Source organism: Salvelinus namaycush, chromosome 5 (assembly GCF_016432855.1).
Source record: "Salvelinus namaycush isolate Seneca chromosome 5, SaNama_1.0, whole genome shotgun sequence".
Taxonomy (NCBI): domain Eukaryota; kingdom Metazoa; phylum Chordata; class Actinopteri; order Salmoniformes; family Salmonidae; genus Salvelinus; species Salvelinus namaycush.
In genome coordinates, this window is record NC_052311.1 from 68983690 (window position 1) to 69002050 (window position 18361).

Below are 18361 nucleotides of genomic sequence, written 5' to 3' on the forward strand. Positions count from 1 at the left end.
GACTACATGTTGTCATGGAGAATGACTGTGATGATGTTTCTCAGGTCAAGAGTGACTACATGTTGTCATGGAGAATGACTGTGATGATGTTTCTCAGGTCAAGAGTGACTACATGTTGTCATGGAGAATGACTGTGATGATGTTTCTCAGGTCAAGAGTCACTACATGTTGTCATGGAGAATGACTGTGAGGATATTTCTCAGGTCAAGAGTGACTACATGGAGAATAACTGTGATGATGTTTCTCAGGTCAAGAGTGACTACATGTTGTCATGGAGAATGACTGTGATGATGTTTCTCAGGTCAAGAGTCACTACATGTTGTCATGGAGAATGACTGTGAGGATATTTCTCAGGTCAAGAGTGACTACATGGAGAATAACTGTGATGATGTTTCTCAGGTCAAGAGTGACTACGTGTTGTCATGGAGAATGACTGTGATGATGTTTCTCAGGTCAAGAGTCACTACATGTTGTCATGGAGAATGACTGTGATGATGTTTCTCAGGTCAAGAGTGACTACATGTTGTCATGGAGAATGACTGTGATGATGTTTCTCAGGTCAAGAGTGACTACATGTTGTCATGGAGAATGACTGTGATGATGTTTCTCAGGTCAAGAGTGACTACATGTTGTCATGGAGAATGACTGTGATGATGTTTCTCAGGTCAAGAGTGACTACATGTTGTCATGGAGAATGACTGTGATGATGTTTCTCAGGTCAAGAGTGACTACATGTTGTCATGGAGAATGACTGTGATGATGTTTCTCAGGTCAAGAGTGACTACATGTTGGAGGTAGCTGATCGAGTCGACCAAGACATTGCACTTAAATTGGGCTGCCTTGAAATCAGGTGAGTTCTATTTCAAATACTTGATATTTGAAATCTTATAAACATTGAATTCATGTACTTGTCCAATATTCCATAATTAGATATACATTTTGACTACTCACAATTTGTTTATTATCTTTTGTTTTCTGTTACAGGAGATTTTTTAGGGAAATGCGAGGAAATGCCCTGGATAAGAAATCAAATTATGAATTATTAGAGTAAGTGATTATTTTACTTAAAGGCCCAGTGCAGTCAAAAACTAGATTTTACTTGTGTTTTATATATATTTCCACACTTTGAGGTTGGAATAATACTGTGAAGTTGTGAAAATGATGATAATGCCCTTTTAGTGTAAGAGCTGTTTGAAAAGACTGCTTGCAATTTCAGCCTGTTTTGGTGGGATGGAGTTTTGGCCTGCCTGCTGACATCACCAGGCGGTAAATTAGTTAATAGACCAATAAGAAAAAGAGTTCCAAACCTCTCTGCCCATAACTGCTTGTTTTCAGTTTCCCCCTCCCCACTCAGACCACTCTAAGACAGTCCTAGCAAAATTATTGCCTGAGAAATTGCTATTTGCTAAGAAGCAATTTTTGTTTATTTTTTGACAATTTTAGTTGAAACAATTCCAGTACTTAATTATTACATAGAAATGATTTATATTGAGATTTTAAAAAATGGTTGCATTGGACTTTTAAAATGATGTATTTCTGTATTAACAACATACACGTCATTATCTTAACACTATCTATGAACAGAGATCCTACATTTCACCTCTATGAGCCTGTGCTGAGCCTTTGACCGTGTGTGTCCTCTCCTGGTTAGATGTATGTAGGCCAGTGTAAATTGACTGCCTTCCTCGTGAACCTCTCACTCTGGACACTTTGCAAATGGCACCCTATTCCCTATATCTCTGGTCAAAAGTAGTGCAGTATGTAGGGAATAGGATGCCATTTGGGACGTAGTCTCTGTTGAAATGTGTCTGATCTATTTATAGTGTTAGAATAATTTATCCTCATTCTCATCACCTTCTACAGCGTCATTATAATGTCCCCACACCCCAGTGATGGCACTGTGATAGTGTGAACAGGACCCCCACTATTTTATAGCCCTTTCAATTCAATTCAAAGGGCTTTATTGGCATGTGAAACATATGTTTACATTGCCAAAGCCTTTCACACTCTGGGAAGGTGGCTGCCCGATAATGTCTGTCAGTTTAACCAAGGATGTGTCTAAAATCGCACCCGATTCCCTTTATAGATACTGCAGTAAATAAAACCGAATTAAAACATCTCTCTCGTACAGGACTGGAGTCTACACAGACCGGTGCGCCATAGCCAATCAGAGCTACAGTAGGCCTTTATGTAAACAAGCCATTTGCCACACGGGCCTGCCATCATTCACTTTGAACTGGACTGTGTGTTTACAGGCAGTAGGGCCTGTCATCATTCACTTTGAACTGGACTGTGTGTTTACAGGCAGTAGGGCCTGTCATCATTCACTATGAACTGGACTGTGTGTTTACAAGCAGTTGGGTCTGCCATCATTCACTATGAACTGGACTGTGTGTTTACAGGCAGTAGGCAGTGCCATCATTCACTATGAACTGGACTGTGTGTTTACAGGCAGTAGGCCCTGCCATCATTCACTATGAACTGGACTGTGTGTTTACAGGCAGTAGGCCCTGCCATCATTCACTATGAACTGGACTGTGTGTTTACAGGCAGTAAGCCCTGCCATCATTCACTATGAACTGGACTGTGTGTTTACAGGCAGTAGGGCCTGTCATCATTCACTTTGAACTGGACTGTGTGTTTACAGGCAGTAGGGCCTGTCATCATTCACTTTGAACTGGACTGTGTGTTTACAGGCAGTAGGGCCTGTCATCATTCACTTTGAACTGGACTGTGTGTTTACAAGCAGTTGGGTCTGCCATCATTCACTTTGAACTGGACTGTGTGTTTACAGGCAGTAGGCAGTGCCATCATTCACTATGAACTGGACTGTGTGTTTACAGGCAGTAGGCCCTGCCATCATTCACTATGAACTGGACTGTGTGTTTACAGGCAGTAGGCCCTGCCATCATTCACTTTGAACTGGACTGTGTGTTTACAGGCAGTAGGCCCTGCCATCATTCACTTTGAACTGGACTGTGTGTTTACAGGCAGTAGGCCCTGCCATCATTCACTTTGAACTGGACTGTGTGTTTACAGGCAGTAGGCCCTGCCATCATTCACTATGAACTGGACTGTGTGTTTACAGGCAGTAAGCCCTGCCATCATTCACTTTGAACTGGACTGTGTGTTTACAAGCAGTTGGGTCTGCCATCATTCACTTTGAACTGGACTGTGTGTTTACAGGCAGTAGGCCCTGCCATCATTCACTATGAACTGGACTGTGTGTTTACAAGCAGTTGGGTCTGCCATCATTCACTTTGAACTGGACTGTGTGTTTACAGGCAGTAGGCCCTGCCATCATTCACTATGAACTGGACTGTGTGTTTACAGGCAGTAGGCCCTGCCATCATTCACTTTGAACTGGACTGTGTGTTTACAGGCAGTAGGCCCTGCCATCATTCACTATGAACTGGACTGTGTGTTTACAGGCAGTAGGCCCTGCCATCATTCACTATGAACTGGACTGTGTGTTTACAGGCAGTAGGCCCTGCCATCATTCACTATGAACTGGACTGTGTGTTTACAGGCAGTAGGCCCTGCCATCATTCACTATGAACTGGACTGTGTGTTTACAGGCAGTAAGCCCTGCCATCATTCACTATGAACTGGACTGTGTGTTTACAGGCAGTAAGCCCTGCCATCATTCACTATGAACTGGACTGTGTGTTTACAGGCAGTAAGCCCTGCCATCATTCACTATGAACTGGACTGTGTGTTTACAGGCAGTAGGCCCTGCCATCATTCACTATGAACTGGACTGTGTGTTTACAGGCAGTAAGCCCTGCCATCATTCACTATGAACTGGACTGTGTGTTTACAGGCAGTAGGCCCTGCCATCATTCACTTTGAACTGGACTGTGTGTTTACAGGCAGTAGGCCCTGCCATCATTCACTATGAACTGGACTGTGTGTTTACAGGCAGTAGGCCCTGCCATCATTCACTATGAACTGGACGGTGTGTTTACAGGCAGTAGGCCCTGCCATCATTCACTATGAACTGGACTGTGTGTTTACAGGCAGTAGGCCCTGCCATCATTCACTATGAACTGGACTGTGTGTTTACAGGCAGTAGGCCCTGCCATCATTCACTATGAACTGGACTGTGTGTTTACAGGCAGTAGGCCCTGCCATCATTCACTATGAACTGGACTGTGTGTTTACAGGCAGTAGGGCCTGTCATCATTCACTATGAACTGGACTGTGTGTTTACAAGCAGTTGGGTCTGCCATCATTCACTATGAACTGGACTGTGTGTTTACAGGCAGTAGGCAGTGCCATCATTCACTATGAACTGGACTGTGTGTTTACAGGCAGTAGGCCCTGCCATCATTCACTTTGAACTGGACTGTGTGTTTACAAGCAGTTGGGTCTGCCATCATTCACTATGAACTGGACTGTGTGTTTACAGGCAGTAGGCAGTGCCATCATTCACTATGAACTGGACTGTGTGTTTACAGGCAGTAGGCCCTGCCATCATTCACTATGAACTGGACTGTGTGTTTACAGGCAGTAGGCCCTGCCATCATTCACTATGAACTGGACTGTGTGTTTACAGGCAGTAAGCCCTGCCATCATTCACTATGAACTGGACTGTGTGTTTACAGGCAGTAGGGCCTGTCATCATTCACTTTGAACTGGACTGTGTGTTTACAGGCAGTAGGGCCTGTCATCATTCACTTTGAACTGGACTGTGTGTTTACAGGCAGTAGGGCCTGTCATCATTCACTTTGAACTGGACTGTGTGTTTACAAGCAGTTGGGTCTGCCATCATTCACTTTGAACTGGACTGTGTGTTTACAGGCAGTAGGCAGTGCCATCATTCACTATGAACTGGACTGTGTGTTTACAGGCAGTAGGCCCTGCCATCATTCACTATGAACTGGACTGTGTGTTTACAGGCAGTAGGCCCTGCCATCATTCACTTTGAACTGGACTGTGTGTTTACAGGCAGTAGGCCCTGCCATCATTCACTTTGAACTGGACTGTGTGTTTACAGGCAGTAGGCCCTGCCATCATTCACTTTGAACTGGACTGTGTGTTTACAGGCAGTAGGCCCTGCCATCATTCACTATGAACTGGACTGTGTGTTTACAGGCAGTAAGCCCTGCCATCATTCACTTTGAACTGGACTGTGTGTTTACAAGCAGTTGGGTCTGCCATCATTCACTTTGAACTGGACTGTGTGTTTACAGGCAGTAGGCCCTGCCATCATTCACTATGAACTGGACTGTGTGTTTACAAGCAGTTGGGTCTGCCATCATTCACTTTGAACTGGACTGTGTGTTTACAGGCAGTAGGCCCTGCCATCATTCACTATGAACTGGACTGTGTGTTTACAGGCAGTAGGCCCTGCCATCATTCACTTTGAACTGGACTGTGTGTTTACAGGCAGTAGGCCCTGCCATCATTCACTATGAACTGGACTGTGTGTTTACAGGCAGTAGGCCCTGCCATCATTCACTATGAACTGGACTGTGTGTTTACAGGCAGTAGGCCCTGCCATCATTCACTATGAACTGGACTGTGTGTTTACAGGCAGTAGGCCCTGCCATCATTCACTATGAACTGGACTGTGTGTTTACAGGCAGTAAGCCCTGCCATCATTCACTATGAACTGGACTGTGTGTTTACAGGCAGTAAGCCCTGCCATCATTCACTATGAACTGGACTGTGTGTTTACAGGCAGTAAGCCCTGCCATCATTCACTATGAACTGGACTGTGTGTTTACAGGCAGTAGGCCCTGCCATCATTCACTATGAACTGGACTGTGTGTTTACAGGCAGTAAGCCCTGCCATCATTCACTATGAACTGGACTGTGTGTTTACAGGCAGTAGGCCCTGCCATCATTCACTTTGAACTGGACTGTGTGTTTACAGGCAGTAGGCCCTGCCATCATTCACTATGAACTGGACTGTGTGTTTACAGGCAGTAGGCCCTGCCATCATTCACTATGAACTGGACGGTGTGTTTACAGGCAGTAGGCCCTGCCATCATTCACTATGAACTGGACTGTGTGTTTACAGGCAGTAGGCCCTGCCATCATTCACTATGAACTGGACTGTGTGTTTACAGGCAGTAGGCCCTGCCATCATTCACTATGAACTGGACTGTGTGTTTACAGGCAGTAGGCCCTGCCATCATTCACTATGAACTGGACTGTGTGTTTACAGGCAGTAGGCCCTGCCATCATTCACTATGAACTGGACTGTGTGTTTACAGGCAGTAGGCCCTGCCATCATTCACTATGAACTGGACTGTGTGTTTACAGGCAGTAAGCCCTGCCATCATTCACTATGAACTGGACTGTGTGTTTACAGGCAGTAAGCCCTGCCATCATTCACTATGAACTGGACTGTGTGTTTACAGGCAGTTGCAACAGCGCGACTTCAGATCATTAGAACGCATTCGCCAAAAGCCACAAAATATCAAATCAAATCAAATGTATTTATATAGCCCTTCTTACATCAGCTGATATATCAAAGTGCTGTACAGAAACCCAGCCTAAAACTCCAAACAGCAAGCAATGCACGTGTAGAAACACCTGAATGGATTTCTTAAAATACCACGGGAGTCCTCATACATTTGGAAACGTTACAGTTCTATTGATCAAACAACCATGAAACGGCAGGCTCTCGCTCCCTTAGTTGTTTATGCACATCAACAACAACTAATGCTAGCCAAAGCAATATGTGCTAAAATCTAACGAAGGAACATTAGATAAACCCTCTCAAACTTGTTCAGCTAGTTGGCCGTCAAAATTGCACTGATAAACAGTGGGGAAGCCTACTCGTCCTTCTTAAGCTTGCTTGCCAATCCATGCTTGTCCCAAACAAGCACCAAAGCTAACTGGCTAAAGTTGGCTAGCTTGCTAGCTAGTTACTTAGAGACACAAATGAGAGAACACCTCACTCTGACCGTTTTACTCGCCCTAGCAGAGTTGGTTAGGCTGTTTAGAGCGTTTCTGACTAACTATTTGTTTTTTTGCCTATGTTTACTGACACCGGTCATATTCAGCAGGTGTTGCGCGTTCGTTTATTCTGCGCTCTGGCACACTCAAAGGAGAGTGTTCTGAAATCGGTGTAGCTAGATAGATAGCCAGAGTGAATTTGTGAACATGAGATATGTTAGCTAACTGGATAACAGTCATTCAAGTTCTAGTTAGCTAAATAAATAACTGTGTATAACCACTAAAAAACGATATGAGGTGAAAAAGTCAGTGCATCCCGAATGGAAGCAGCAAACAATGTACCAGGCCAGCTGTGATTTACAACCTGATTGATATTTTCTGAAATGTATTGGTGAATTATATTAATCTTGCATTGAACTGCATTAATCTATTCTGCAAACAATGCCTTAGTGTATGCAATTGAAATTCATTTTGTAGTATAAACTGGGAATTTGATGATGTTGAGTGATATTATGATTGTCTGTTTGTTTCATATCTGCAAGCAGTTAAAACGCTACCAGTTCCAATTTAACTGAGCAGCTTCACACTGTCACCACTGGTTACGACAGAATCCTGGCTCTGGCTTATTCACAACAAATAGATGCAATCTGAAGATTTGACCTACCAGCCACAGCGTGTAGGCTATAGCTACTGTACGTCCCAAGTGGCACACTGTTCCTTACATAGTGTGCTACTTTTGTCTCATTATGTAATGCACTATAGGGAATACTGTGCCATTGGGGACGCAGCCTATATCAGGAGCTAGAGTTTTATGTTCCTCATTGGAGCACGGTGGTGGAGGCGAAAGGCCGTTGGTGACTTTATGTTCCCGAAGCAAATGATTTGTTTGTTCTGGACATATTTGCGTTAGTATGTATTTTCTGACTGTGTGTTGCAGAGCCAGAACAACACCACTCCACCACACTGGGATATTAGTCAGCCAAACTGCCTGGGTGAATGGTGATGTTATATATCTAGACCAGACTGTGTACCTGGCCTATACAGAGAGGGACCGCTGGCTGGCTCTTAACCAACTGATAGGGCTATGGAGGGGTGGTGAGTGTGTGGCGTTGACTACACAGTAGCTAGCTATGGAAATGGCCTCAGTCCTGTTGCCATCTACCAGCTGACAGGTGCTCTATCTGGAGCCAACTGAAAACAGAGTGGTGCTTTAAGAGGGAATTATGCTGTTTTAAAGACAATCTCTTTTTAAATAACAAATTTTTTAGAAGTAGTGTTTTCACATGCCAGGCTTGATACAGAGTCAGTGACAATGAAAATGGCAACAAAAAAATATTGATTTGATATAAATAAAAAAATCACTACTCTGGTTATAGTTTAATTCAATTTCCCCTACTGCTGACCTCGTTTTGGTGAAATGAGCACACATTCTTGTTGATCAATGCTGTAATGCAGTACTCTTTCTGCTCTGTCCTCTGCAGAAAAGATGTGGGTTTACCAAGATTCTTCCCCAAGAGTTTGCTGGACTCTGTGAAGGTAAGAAACCTTCATTGCTCTCTTTCCCCATCCTGGGGGTTCTAACATAGGCCTCTGCAAACAGGGAGATGCCATTGTTCAGATTGAATCAGTGTCATCACCTGGCTGGCTGGTTGCTCCTCATAGTCTTACCCCAGAGAATAGGTGTCCCAGTTCTGCACAAACCTCACAGTCCTGATGGAAACTGTTCCGGTGGAATGGTCAGGCTCTCTCTTCATCCTTCATCCTCTCTGTTTCTGTGTCTGCCCTTACAGGGCTCCAGACTGTGACCATTTATTCACATTTTGCGACCCTTTGACCTAGCTGTACGAGTTAAATGTATTACTAGTCACACTGGTGCGATCTGCACATTCTACCTGGTCACCTCAATCAAAAAGTATTTTGATTTTGGGCAAATAAAACCATGAATTTGTCAAACAGTAAAGTGCATTATCCTCATGACTCCTATAATAAAAGTGTTGTCCCTGCCACTGTGCCCGGCTGCTGGCATGAGCAAGCCTCTCACTCTCTCTCCCCCCTTGTGCACTGCCAACAATGCCTGCCTCTCCCTCCCACGGATGCTTGCTTCCAGCACACCAAACCTCAACCCCTGTCACTCAAGCAGGCAGCACAGTTCTTCAAAAGAGAGTGTAAATAAAAAGGCCTAGAAACTGCTTCTTCATTAGAAATCCCAGATCACACTTGTAGGTGATGTCGTGGCGACATTATCTAGCTTAGCTCATGTGCAGAAACATATCATCGGGTCTAATGGTCTAATGGTCGTGTCGTGCCGATCTTCGCATGTGCAGGTCATCAAATCAAAGGCAATTCTTCGATATACAGTTGTTTTATATGAAAATGAAAACATATCAGTTTGTCAAATTAGGTTTTGCCTTTAGATTTCGAGAAAACCCCAAACTGTGATGTTGGGCTTCTGGGTTTAGAAACTCTGTGGTTCCTCGCTGTTTACATTCTCTCAGCATGCAATCACTGCATGCACTCAACAGATTCTTCCAAAACAAGAAGGATACCGCTTTCCACGTTGCTTCTTGATATGAATCCATGTGTTTTCTGTTCTGTACTATTTGTTTGTGTGTCTTGCTGTCTGCAAAGCGCTAGTCAGTTGGTCTTAGGAAGCTGGCATATGCCTAAATGAATGCTAATCTCTAACTAGCTAAAAGCCATTTAGCTAATGTACTGAGCTAGGGTAGAGCAAACAGGATCTCTAATACAGATTGCTACTAGCCAGCAGTGGTGGTGCTGTAAGTCAGGGTGTTTGTCCAATGGTATGAATTAGAGAGCCTGTATTCTTTATATCTTTGTCTAAATATAACATCATATATCAAATGTAGTTGGGGTATCCTGGGAAATACTGACCAACACTTTGGTTCCAGTGGCGGTCGGTTTCGTTTCAGATAAGGGAGGACGATTATTTTTTTTATATGCATGGCCTTATGTCTGTTACAAGTATGTTGGATGACTGACATTCATATTCCATTCAACCAACTCAATGTAACATTGCTAGGTTTAGGCTACTTACTACATGGGTACTATCAACCTATCCTATGAATGAAGGTGGTAATTTCCTTTTATGCCCTCAGGACATGCGTCGGTATTACCCTAACGACCATCAGGTCCTAATGGTACTCAGGGCTCTACTGTCCCTCCATCAGGTCCTAATGGCCTGGTACTCAGGGCTCTATTGTCCCTCCATCAGATTCTAATGGCCTGGTACTCAGGGCTGTATTGCCCCTCCAGGTCCTAATGGCCTGGTACTCAGGGCTCTATTGTCCCTCCATCAGGTCCTAATGGCCTGGTACTCAGGGCTCTATTGTCCCTCCATCAGGTCCTAATGGCCTGGTACTCAGGGCTCTATTGTCCCTCCATCAGGTCCTAATGGCCTGGTACTCAGGGCTGTATTGTCCCTCCATCAGGTTCTAATGGCCTGGTACTCAGGGCTGTATTGCCCCTCCATCAGGTCCTAATGGCCTGGTACTCAGGGCTCTATTGTACCCCCATCAGGTCCTAATGGCCTGGTACTCAGGGCTCTATTGTCCCTCCATCAGGTCCTAATGGCCTGGTACTCAGGGCTCTATTATCCCTCCATTAGGTCCTAATGACCTGGTACTCAGGGCTCTACTGTCCCTCTAACCACTCTGACATCAATGCAAATGCAATGGAAAAATCACATCAAACACTGATCATCAAACACTGATCATCATGATCATCAATTTGAAGAAAGAAGTGCAAAAGCAGGTTGAAACTGAGTGTAAACATGGTCCTTGTGGATGTTATTTCATAGCCTAATGCAACGAAATTTACAATGCTTTTTAAGGTGATGATTCATTCAGAACACCCATATGCTTATTAGAGCTTATGCATATGCATAGATATTATGCATATGTATAATCTGAATCTGAGGTTTATGAGCCCAAACCTGAAGAAAAAAAATTGTGCTGTTATACAATACATAGCCTACCGTATATTACACATGGCAGAAAAACATCAAACAAACTGATTTAAGATCTTTGGTATATTAATGGGCTAGCCTATACTCCAAAATTAAACACATTTGAGTAATGGCCTTTGAGTGTGGACTTAATCATTATGCATACTGTATGTACTGGTTACCTTATGCTACGCTCCAACATTTCTATCCATGAGTCTGGGAGAGAACCTATAGGCCCTAAGTGATGCTGTTGGTTCACTGATTGTGCAGGGCGGCTTACAATTAGTTTACGACTATAGTGAATTTTTGTATGATTTGGAATAGCCTAATAATAGTGATTTTATTTGTGTTTTTTCATAATTAATTGGGTGACACATTACCTTTAGCTATACAGAATATCTCACCACCGTGCGTTTCCATCTCCACCTCTCTCTCCTTCATTCCTTTCTCAAGCGTGCAGCGGGGCTGTCAACAATTTAGTGAAATATGTTTCGTTGTGAAAACATGTTACTAACGATGTTCCTGAAGAGTTTTCACTACGTTTCCAAATGTAAGCACTAGGTAACTGCAGGAACAGGGTTCAAGAGACCATTGCATACAGAGTTTGGGCAGAATATCACATGAAGCACAGCTCTGCTATAAAACTCAAGTGGGTTTTCCAGCATCATTGAAAGACTGACCGTCGCGAGTACGCGGCCTCCATTCACTATTGGAGTGCATACGGATTACATGTATTTTTCCCCTGTTCCTGTTCCTGCCCATTTGATAATGGGACATTCTAAATCTAAACTAATTTGACATCTCAGTAAAGACAAGATTCAATTGAGAATAGACTGCTGGGTGAAAATATGATGACTTGATGAGAACAGCCTGAGGTAAGGAATGGAGCACAAGCTTTATTTTTTTGACTTTCTCAGATCATCAATAGCCTATATTAGATACATGCAGCCAATATATGTTTTGATTTCTAAGACATTCTAGTTTTGCATCATTCATGACTAAAGTTGCCAAGTAACTCTAAATCTAGTGTATAGGACCTTTTACACTCAACATAGCCACTTCATATGCACACTTGCTCCAGAATGGGAAAAATATCCTTTCTATTTTATTCAGCTAAGTTCAATTCTATTCTTCTAACTATTAAATCATATATAAAATAATGGCATGGGACTTATAAGCATATCTTGTCAGCTAAATGATCAAGCCTACAGTCTATGGCATGGAGCATAGCCAGATAACATACAGTAGACCAACTCATATTCTGTTCTTCTGAAATACTTTTGACTCAGATCATAATGTTTCTTTAGACCTGACTAAAATAAATAATGGATTTATTGTGATGGTGTATAATAAATAGATTTATTAGACTTTTTAAATTCGGATGTTCTGAAGGCACACATCAACTTGTTTATGTTAATGAACTGTCAACTACCGTGAGACCGGCAGTCTTTTGCATGACAATAACCGTCTGACAAAATGTCATGACCGCCACAGCCCTAGGAAAGACAAAATATTTAAGTGCCTTTGAACGGGGTATGATAATAGGTGCCCGGCGCATTGGTTTTTGTAAAGAACTGCAAAGCTGCTGGGTTTTTCACGCTCAACAGTTTCCCGTGTGTATCAAGAATGGTCCACCACTCAAAGGGCATCCAGCCGTTTTGATAAATATACTGTATCTCTACCTGAAAATACATGATCGAAGTGATTGATCATTGGTGTTCAGCAGTCATAAAAGTTTGCCTTATTTACTTTGAAGAACTAGTAAAATAGTGATTTTGTCAGACAGCGTAGGCAGCAGCTCTATACAGATGAGATGATGACTTGGAATGAAATAATAAAGTCATCAAATAAAACAAATGTTTTATTAAAGTAAAGTACTGTGAATACATGATGGTTAATAAGTGATCAGCAGTAATGGGCCGTCACTACCATCATGGGACTTTTATTAATGGTTTTATTCTGTGTTACAGCATTCAACTCGCATAGTGCATTTAATGTTAAAACATTTTTTTGCTGTGATTTAAAAATAAATTATGGAACCGAAACCGAACTGACCTCAAAAAGCACTAATTGCTCAGCACTATTGACTAGGATCATTCAATTTCTCTGTCGATAAGTCTAATGATGCTATAACTTCTAACAGTAACTGTATCCACTGGTGAGTTGGTAGAGAGTGAGGTGATTGCCATCTAAGAGCCATCTTTTTTTGCGGCAGTGCTGCCTCATACACATTGACTTAGTTGCTGAGACACAAAGACACTGATAAAATGAAAGATACACTGGTACCTAGATCCCCTGACTGACAACCGGCCTGGGGAATGGGCCTCCAACTCTCATCAAATTACATGGGCCTGAATCCTCAGTGTACATTACATTACTGTCTGGTACACCCAGCATATCTCCTCCCCGCTCTTCCCTCCAGGACCCTGAGTTTCTCCTGATCCACCTATACTGACCAGAAAAATCTCCAAGCATTCGTTGTTAAAGGACACGCATCACAAAGCATCACATTGTCATGAAAAACAAAACAAAAAACAGACACCCGTCCTTCAGTGGAGGCTGCTGAGGGGAGAACGGCTCATAATTATAATGGCTGGAACAAGCTTATGAAATGGCATCAGACACATGGGAACCAACCTCCTGTGCTGTCCCTACCTCCCTCATCTCTACTCCTCCTCCTCCTGAGTGCTCCTCCTGTGGTTCGGCTGCAATTCCCCTCCTGGTCAGCGGGGTGTAGCAATGAGCTGGTAGTGACGCGGCACGTTAGTGAAACTGCTGAACTCTGGGCTGAGGTCAATGCTGTCAGGTCCTCCAGGGCAGGAGAAGGAGAAATGTTGTAGCAGAGACACCAGGAACAGAAAGATCTCCATACGAGCCAGAGACTCTCCCACACAGGCACGCTTACCTGCAGAGAAAGCCAAGAAGGCGGGGTTCTTCTGGAAGTTTCCGTTCTGATCAAGGAAGTGATTGGGATTGAAGGTTGTGGGCGTGGCCCAGTGGTCCTGGTCTCTCAGAACAGAGTGCAGCATTGGAAGGATCACGGTGCCCTGAGGGATAGTGTACCCTCTGAATGAGATATTCTTGGTGGCATAGTGCGGGAGGTTCAATGGGGCGATGTCCAGGAAGCGCTGCACCTCGTGGATGACGGCTTCTGTGAAGGGGAGGTACTTCCTGTCCTCCATCTGAGGGACGCGTTGTCGGCCAATCACTGTGTCGATCTCCTGCTGAACGTGCTCCTGAATGTCGGGGTATTTGAGGAGCAGCATGAAGGCGTATCTGAGAGTGGTGCTGGTGGTCTCTGTTCCTGCAAGGAAGAGGTCCAACACTGTGGACACCAGGTTCTCGTAATGGAACTCAGAGGAGGACACATCCTTCTCCTGGTTGAGTCTGGTGAGGAAGGAGTCTGTGAAGTCTCTAGGGTTGCCTGGGTCAATGGTCTCCTGGTGCTCGTGGATCTTTTTCATCACAAAGCCTCTCAGCTCGTCCATCTGGCCGAACACGACTTGCTGCCGACCAGGCAGGCGTTCCATCAGCCAGGGGAAGATGTTGTACAGCTGTCCACAGGGGCTGCTTCCAAAGCGCAGTACAGCTGAGAGGATGTTGAGCAAGTGCAGGAAGTTGTCATCGTCATAGCCGAAGCGCTGGCCGAACACCAGGGAGCAGATGACGTTGGACACGGTGCGACTCAGGAATGGATGAGGATCGAAGGGCATGGCTTTAGTGGCATCCAGACTGTCTATGAGGTGTTGGCTCTCCTCCTGTACCCACTCCTCCATCCTCTTACGGCCCATCCCAAAGTCTCTCAGCGTGGTCAGGGTGAAACGACGCAGCTGGCGCCAACGCTCCCCATTACTGATGGCCAGGCCGTATCCCCTGGTAACTAGGACCAGGAAGGGGACAGGAGCTCGTCCTGTGAAATCCTCAGCCTGGTCCACCAGAGCCTCCTTGACTGCCTCGTACCCCACCAGCACCACGGCTCGCTGGGGCCCAAGATACACTGTCATCACTGGCCCATACACACCACTCCACTTGGTGAGGGTCTTGAAGGGGGCCTGTTTGTCGATCTGATGCAGGTTGCCTAGCAGCGGCAGGGTGCAGGGTCCAGGGGGTAGATGGACATGTCTCTGTCTCCTCAGCCTGAACAACCACAGTAGAAGCAACAACACCAGGCCTCCCAACACCACGCTACTACACATCTCCATTGTTCCAGCCTGCAAAACAAACAACAACGTCTCTTGTTATTGTTCTTCTTGTTATGTAGTATTATATTGCATCACTCCAATATTGTATCCTTCTGCGCGGCAGGATACATTCAGAGTAAGAATTTTCTGATTAGTCCTGTGTACTGGGTTATGTTGCGGCTGCCCCCCTTAAATAGCTGCAGCGGCACTACTTCCACCTCTTCTCTTTCTCTGCGCATTCCTGAGAGGATTTGCTAGGTAAGAGCTGTATCTTAGTGTATAGGGCAGACGTATACCCACAGCTATTCAATAGCTTGGAGCAGCTAGCTAGCCTCTCCATCTGGGTGCTCTGTTGTCCCCATCCTCTTTTCCCTTAGAAACTCACATACAGCTCTATTACACTGCCGGTGTTACACAGAGAGAAACTACCATGTCCAGTATGGTGTTTCGCTGTGAGAAAGGAAAGGTGTCTCTGTCCACAGGCAGCGGCCTGCGTCTCAGAAGGCGGAGCCCAGCAGTCAATCTGAAACACACACAGCCAATGCTGCCGTCCCATGCATAGAGACATTAAACACTGGACACTTCCTTTTATACTGTTTTTCACTGTGTATTTATACACTGGACTTTTGACATGTTATCATTCTAATATAATTACTACTGTACATTGCATTTTTTGTTAGTGTTTATACACATCGTGTATTTATATACTGGACTCTTGACATAACTAATATAAAGTATTTACTAGGGGTGTAACGGTTCGCTAAACCCACGGTTCAGTACGTATTGCGGTTTTGGCGTCACGGTTCGGTTTTGGGTCTGATACAGCGGAAAAAGGAAATTCCAACCGTTACTGTAGTTAATTTTAGCAGTTAATAAAAGTTTTAAAAAGCATCCTTGGACCCGTTCTGAAATGACCTTGGGCTTTCCCACCCGGCCAAATATGCATTAATACATTTTTCAATGTCGTCAAGAGACCCGTTCTGAAAGGACCCGAGGACGACCAGTTCCGTATAGACGTGGTCGGATCAGAGTGCCTCTCCCTCACCAGAGCTGATACAGCGTGAGGGAGAGCAGGCGGAGGAGGGGCCTTGCGAGGAAGAGGTGCCTTGTGGTGAGTGTACTGTGAGCAAGTGAAACAGGAGCAAGAAGGAGGGAGGGAGAGGCAGCAACCAACCGAACTGACTTGCACTACTATACTAACTTCTAGCTTGTCATAGCTAGGTTGTTTATCATCCAATATGATTACGTAGTACCTGTCTTGACTGCATCAAACCTTGAGAAGCTAGTTGGCTAAGATAGCTAGCTAAGTTAGCTAGCCAGATAGCTAGGCTAATTGAGTCTTCATGTGTTTCTCCCTGTCCTACAGCATTTTTCTGCACCCGCTATAACATCTTCTAAACTGTGTACGTGGCCAATACATTTTCATTTGATTTGACGTGCTTGCCGCCGGCCTTGGCAGCCTCTCACAGTCCCAAAGAGCAAACTGAGAGAGGCAGGTTGAGCTCCCATGGGTACTGAATACATTGCTGGAGGGCTACGAACTCCAGTTCCGTTGCCGGTACCGCATCAGTTCTGGTGCCAATGTCTCAGGGTCTTCTGGTGTTGAAGCCCTGATTGACTGAATATTTCTGAATGGGTTCAGATGAAAGGAGTGTCGACCTCCATCCTAACCCCTCATTCTGGACAAGGGTTCTGAGTGACGTGTGAACCGGCCATTACAGTTGTCCACATACGCTTCTGTCGCTGGTTAACCAAGGGCTTCCCCCAGCGTGCTGTGAGAGGCCCGGGGCAATGTACACTTAATTTCACAGACGCAGCCAATGCAAAAGGTTTTATCGGCTTTTGTTTGCTAGCGTGAGAGAGTTCTGGGCCAGGGCCTACCTGAACAGACTCTCATGTTGTTACTGCAGCATTTTGGCTGTCCGGCAGGCCTTTGCCTTTTGCTGTGGTGGTGCATTCTTTTGGAGGAGTTACTACCTCATGGGCCCTGCTCAGAGTTCCTCTCTCGGACGTTTGCGCCTCGGCCAGTTGGGTGCTGTCTAGCACATGTTGACCCATCTATGTGGTCAGGAGGGCTGTTCTTGGTGTTGTATCTGCTTCCCTGGGAAGGGGCGGAGGGACACATGACTGCTCTGAGCTCAGTCCAGACTGAACTTTGCTCTTTGTCTGGCCAAAGACTAGTTCACTGATTAATCTGGTACTGTGATACCATATTGGAGTGATCCAATATAGTGCTACATAAGAAAGGCTACATACAGTATGTAACCATGGTTATGGGAGGTATTGGATTACTCCAATCCTTTTTGTCGGTGATCTACGGCGCCTTGGATTCCCAATTCAATATTATCCACAACAATTCCACAAATTCAAATGGAATTCCCTCAGGCTTTCAAGCTCGTCATGTCACTATTCAGACAGCCTACAGTAGCTATACTGGACATGTAGGAATACATTCTTAGAAAACAAGGTGCTATCTAGAACCTAAAAGGGTTCTCCGGTTGTCCCCATAGGAGAACCATTTTCTGTTCCAGGTAGAACCCTGTTGGGTTCCATGTAGAACCCTTTCCCCAGGGTTCTACATGGAACCCAAAATAGTTATACCTGTAACCAAAAAGGGTTATCCTACAGGGACAGCCGAAGAACCCTTTTGGAACTATTTTTTCTAAGAGCGTAGATTATTAAATACAAATCCTACAGAACATTTTGATACTGTGCATTAATTCCATTACCTGGGAAATGTACAAATATTAAATTCCAAAGATTTAAATGTTTTTAGAATTATAATTCACTTCCAATTTAAAAAAATCCAAACTGTCTAATTTCAATTCAATTCAAATTCCATAACTGAAAAAAAATACAAAATTGAATTAAAAAACATTCTCCACTTCAGGAGTGAATTCAAGAATTGAAATGGAATTTCTAATTAAATTGGAATTGACTCCTGGACTAACCTGAAAATCCTTACTCGGAATGTATCCTGCGGCACGGAAGGATACCATATTGGAGTGAGCCAATAGCTCACATAACCGTGTTTACATACTTAACCTTCGTTGTTGTTGTTTCTTCTTTAACCCACCTATCTATCTTTAGTGTTTTCCTTCTCTCTGTGTTGTTCTCGGTCTCTGTTGCCTGCCTGACTGTGTTGTTGTTTCTTCTTTAACCCACCTATCTGTCTTTAGTGTTTTCCTTCTCTCTGTGTTGTTCTCGGTCTCTGTTGCCTGCCTGACGCTGTGTGTGTGTGTGATGCAGATGTTTGCAGAGATAAGGGTGTGTGTTGGAACTTACTGTACTGGAACAGAAGTGA

The 18361-nt window shown here is 44.4% G+C and overlaps 2 protein-coding genes across 9 annotated transcripts in view; one reads left to right on the forward strand and one right to left on the reverse strand.

Moving 5' to 3' along the window:
- The window catches only part of LOC120048831 (focal adhesion kinase 1-like), a 146601-nt gene that overhangs the window by 56847 nt on the left and 71393 nt on the right, over positions 1-18361 (forward strand). For all 3 annotated transcript variants that reach the window (XM_038995095.1, XM_038995094.1, XM_038995093.1), the window contains 3 exons: positions 771-850; positions 985-1047; positions 8394-8448. In XM_038995095.1, coding sequence (XP_038851023.1) covers positions 771-850; positions 985-1047; positions 8394-8448 — 198 coding nt within the window. The remainder of the gene's footprint in view (positions 1-770; positions 851-984; positions 1048-8393; positions 8449-18361) is intronic.
- LOC120048833 (cytochrome P450 2F3-like) lies at positions 13078-18344 on the reverse strand. 6 transcript variants are annotated; one of them, XM_038995098.1, is made up of 3 exons: positions 18134-18308; positions 17035-17158; positions 13078-15087 (listed from the first exon to the last, which is right to left on the reverse strand). In XM_038995098.1, exons 2-3 carry the CDS (start codon positions 17113-17115, stop codon positions 13600-13602), a joined length of 1569 nt encoding a protein of 522 aa, XP_038851026.1. In that variant the 5' UTR covers positions 17116-17158; positions 18134-18308; the 3' UTR covers positions 13078-13599. The 6 variants fall into 6 exon arrangements, with proteins under 6 accessions (XP_038851026.1, XP_038851025.1, XP_038851031.1 ...); XM_038995097.1 differs by having other exon boundaries at positions 18009-18308; XM_038995103.1 differs by lacking the exon at positions 17035-17158 and having other exon boundaries at positions 18223-18344.

Excerpts from the sequence above, each read along its gene's own strand:
- LOC120048833 (XM_038995098.1), bottom strand. The coding sequence starts at position 17,115 with ATGGGTCAACATGTGCTAGACAGCACCCAACTGGCCGAGGCGCAAACG. Across the intron at positions 15,088-17,034 it reads CTCTGAGCAGGGCCCATGAG|GCTGGAACAATGGAGATGTG; the intron begins GTAGTAACTCCT and ends TTTGTTTTGCAG.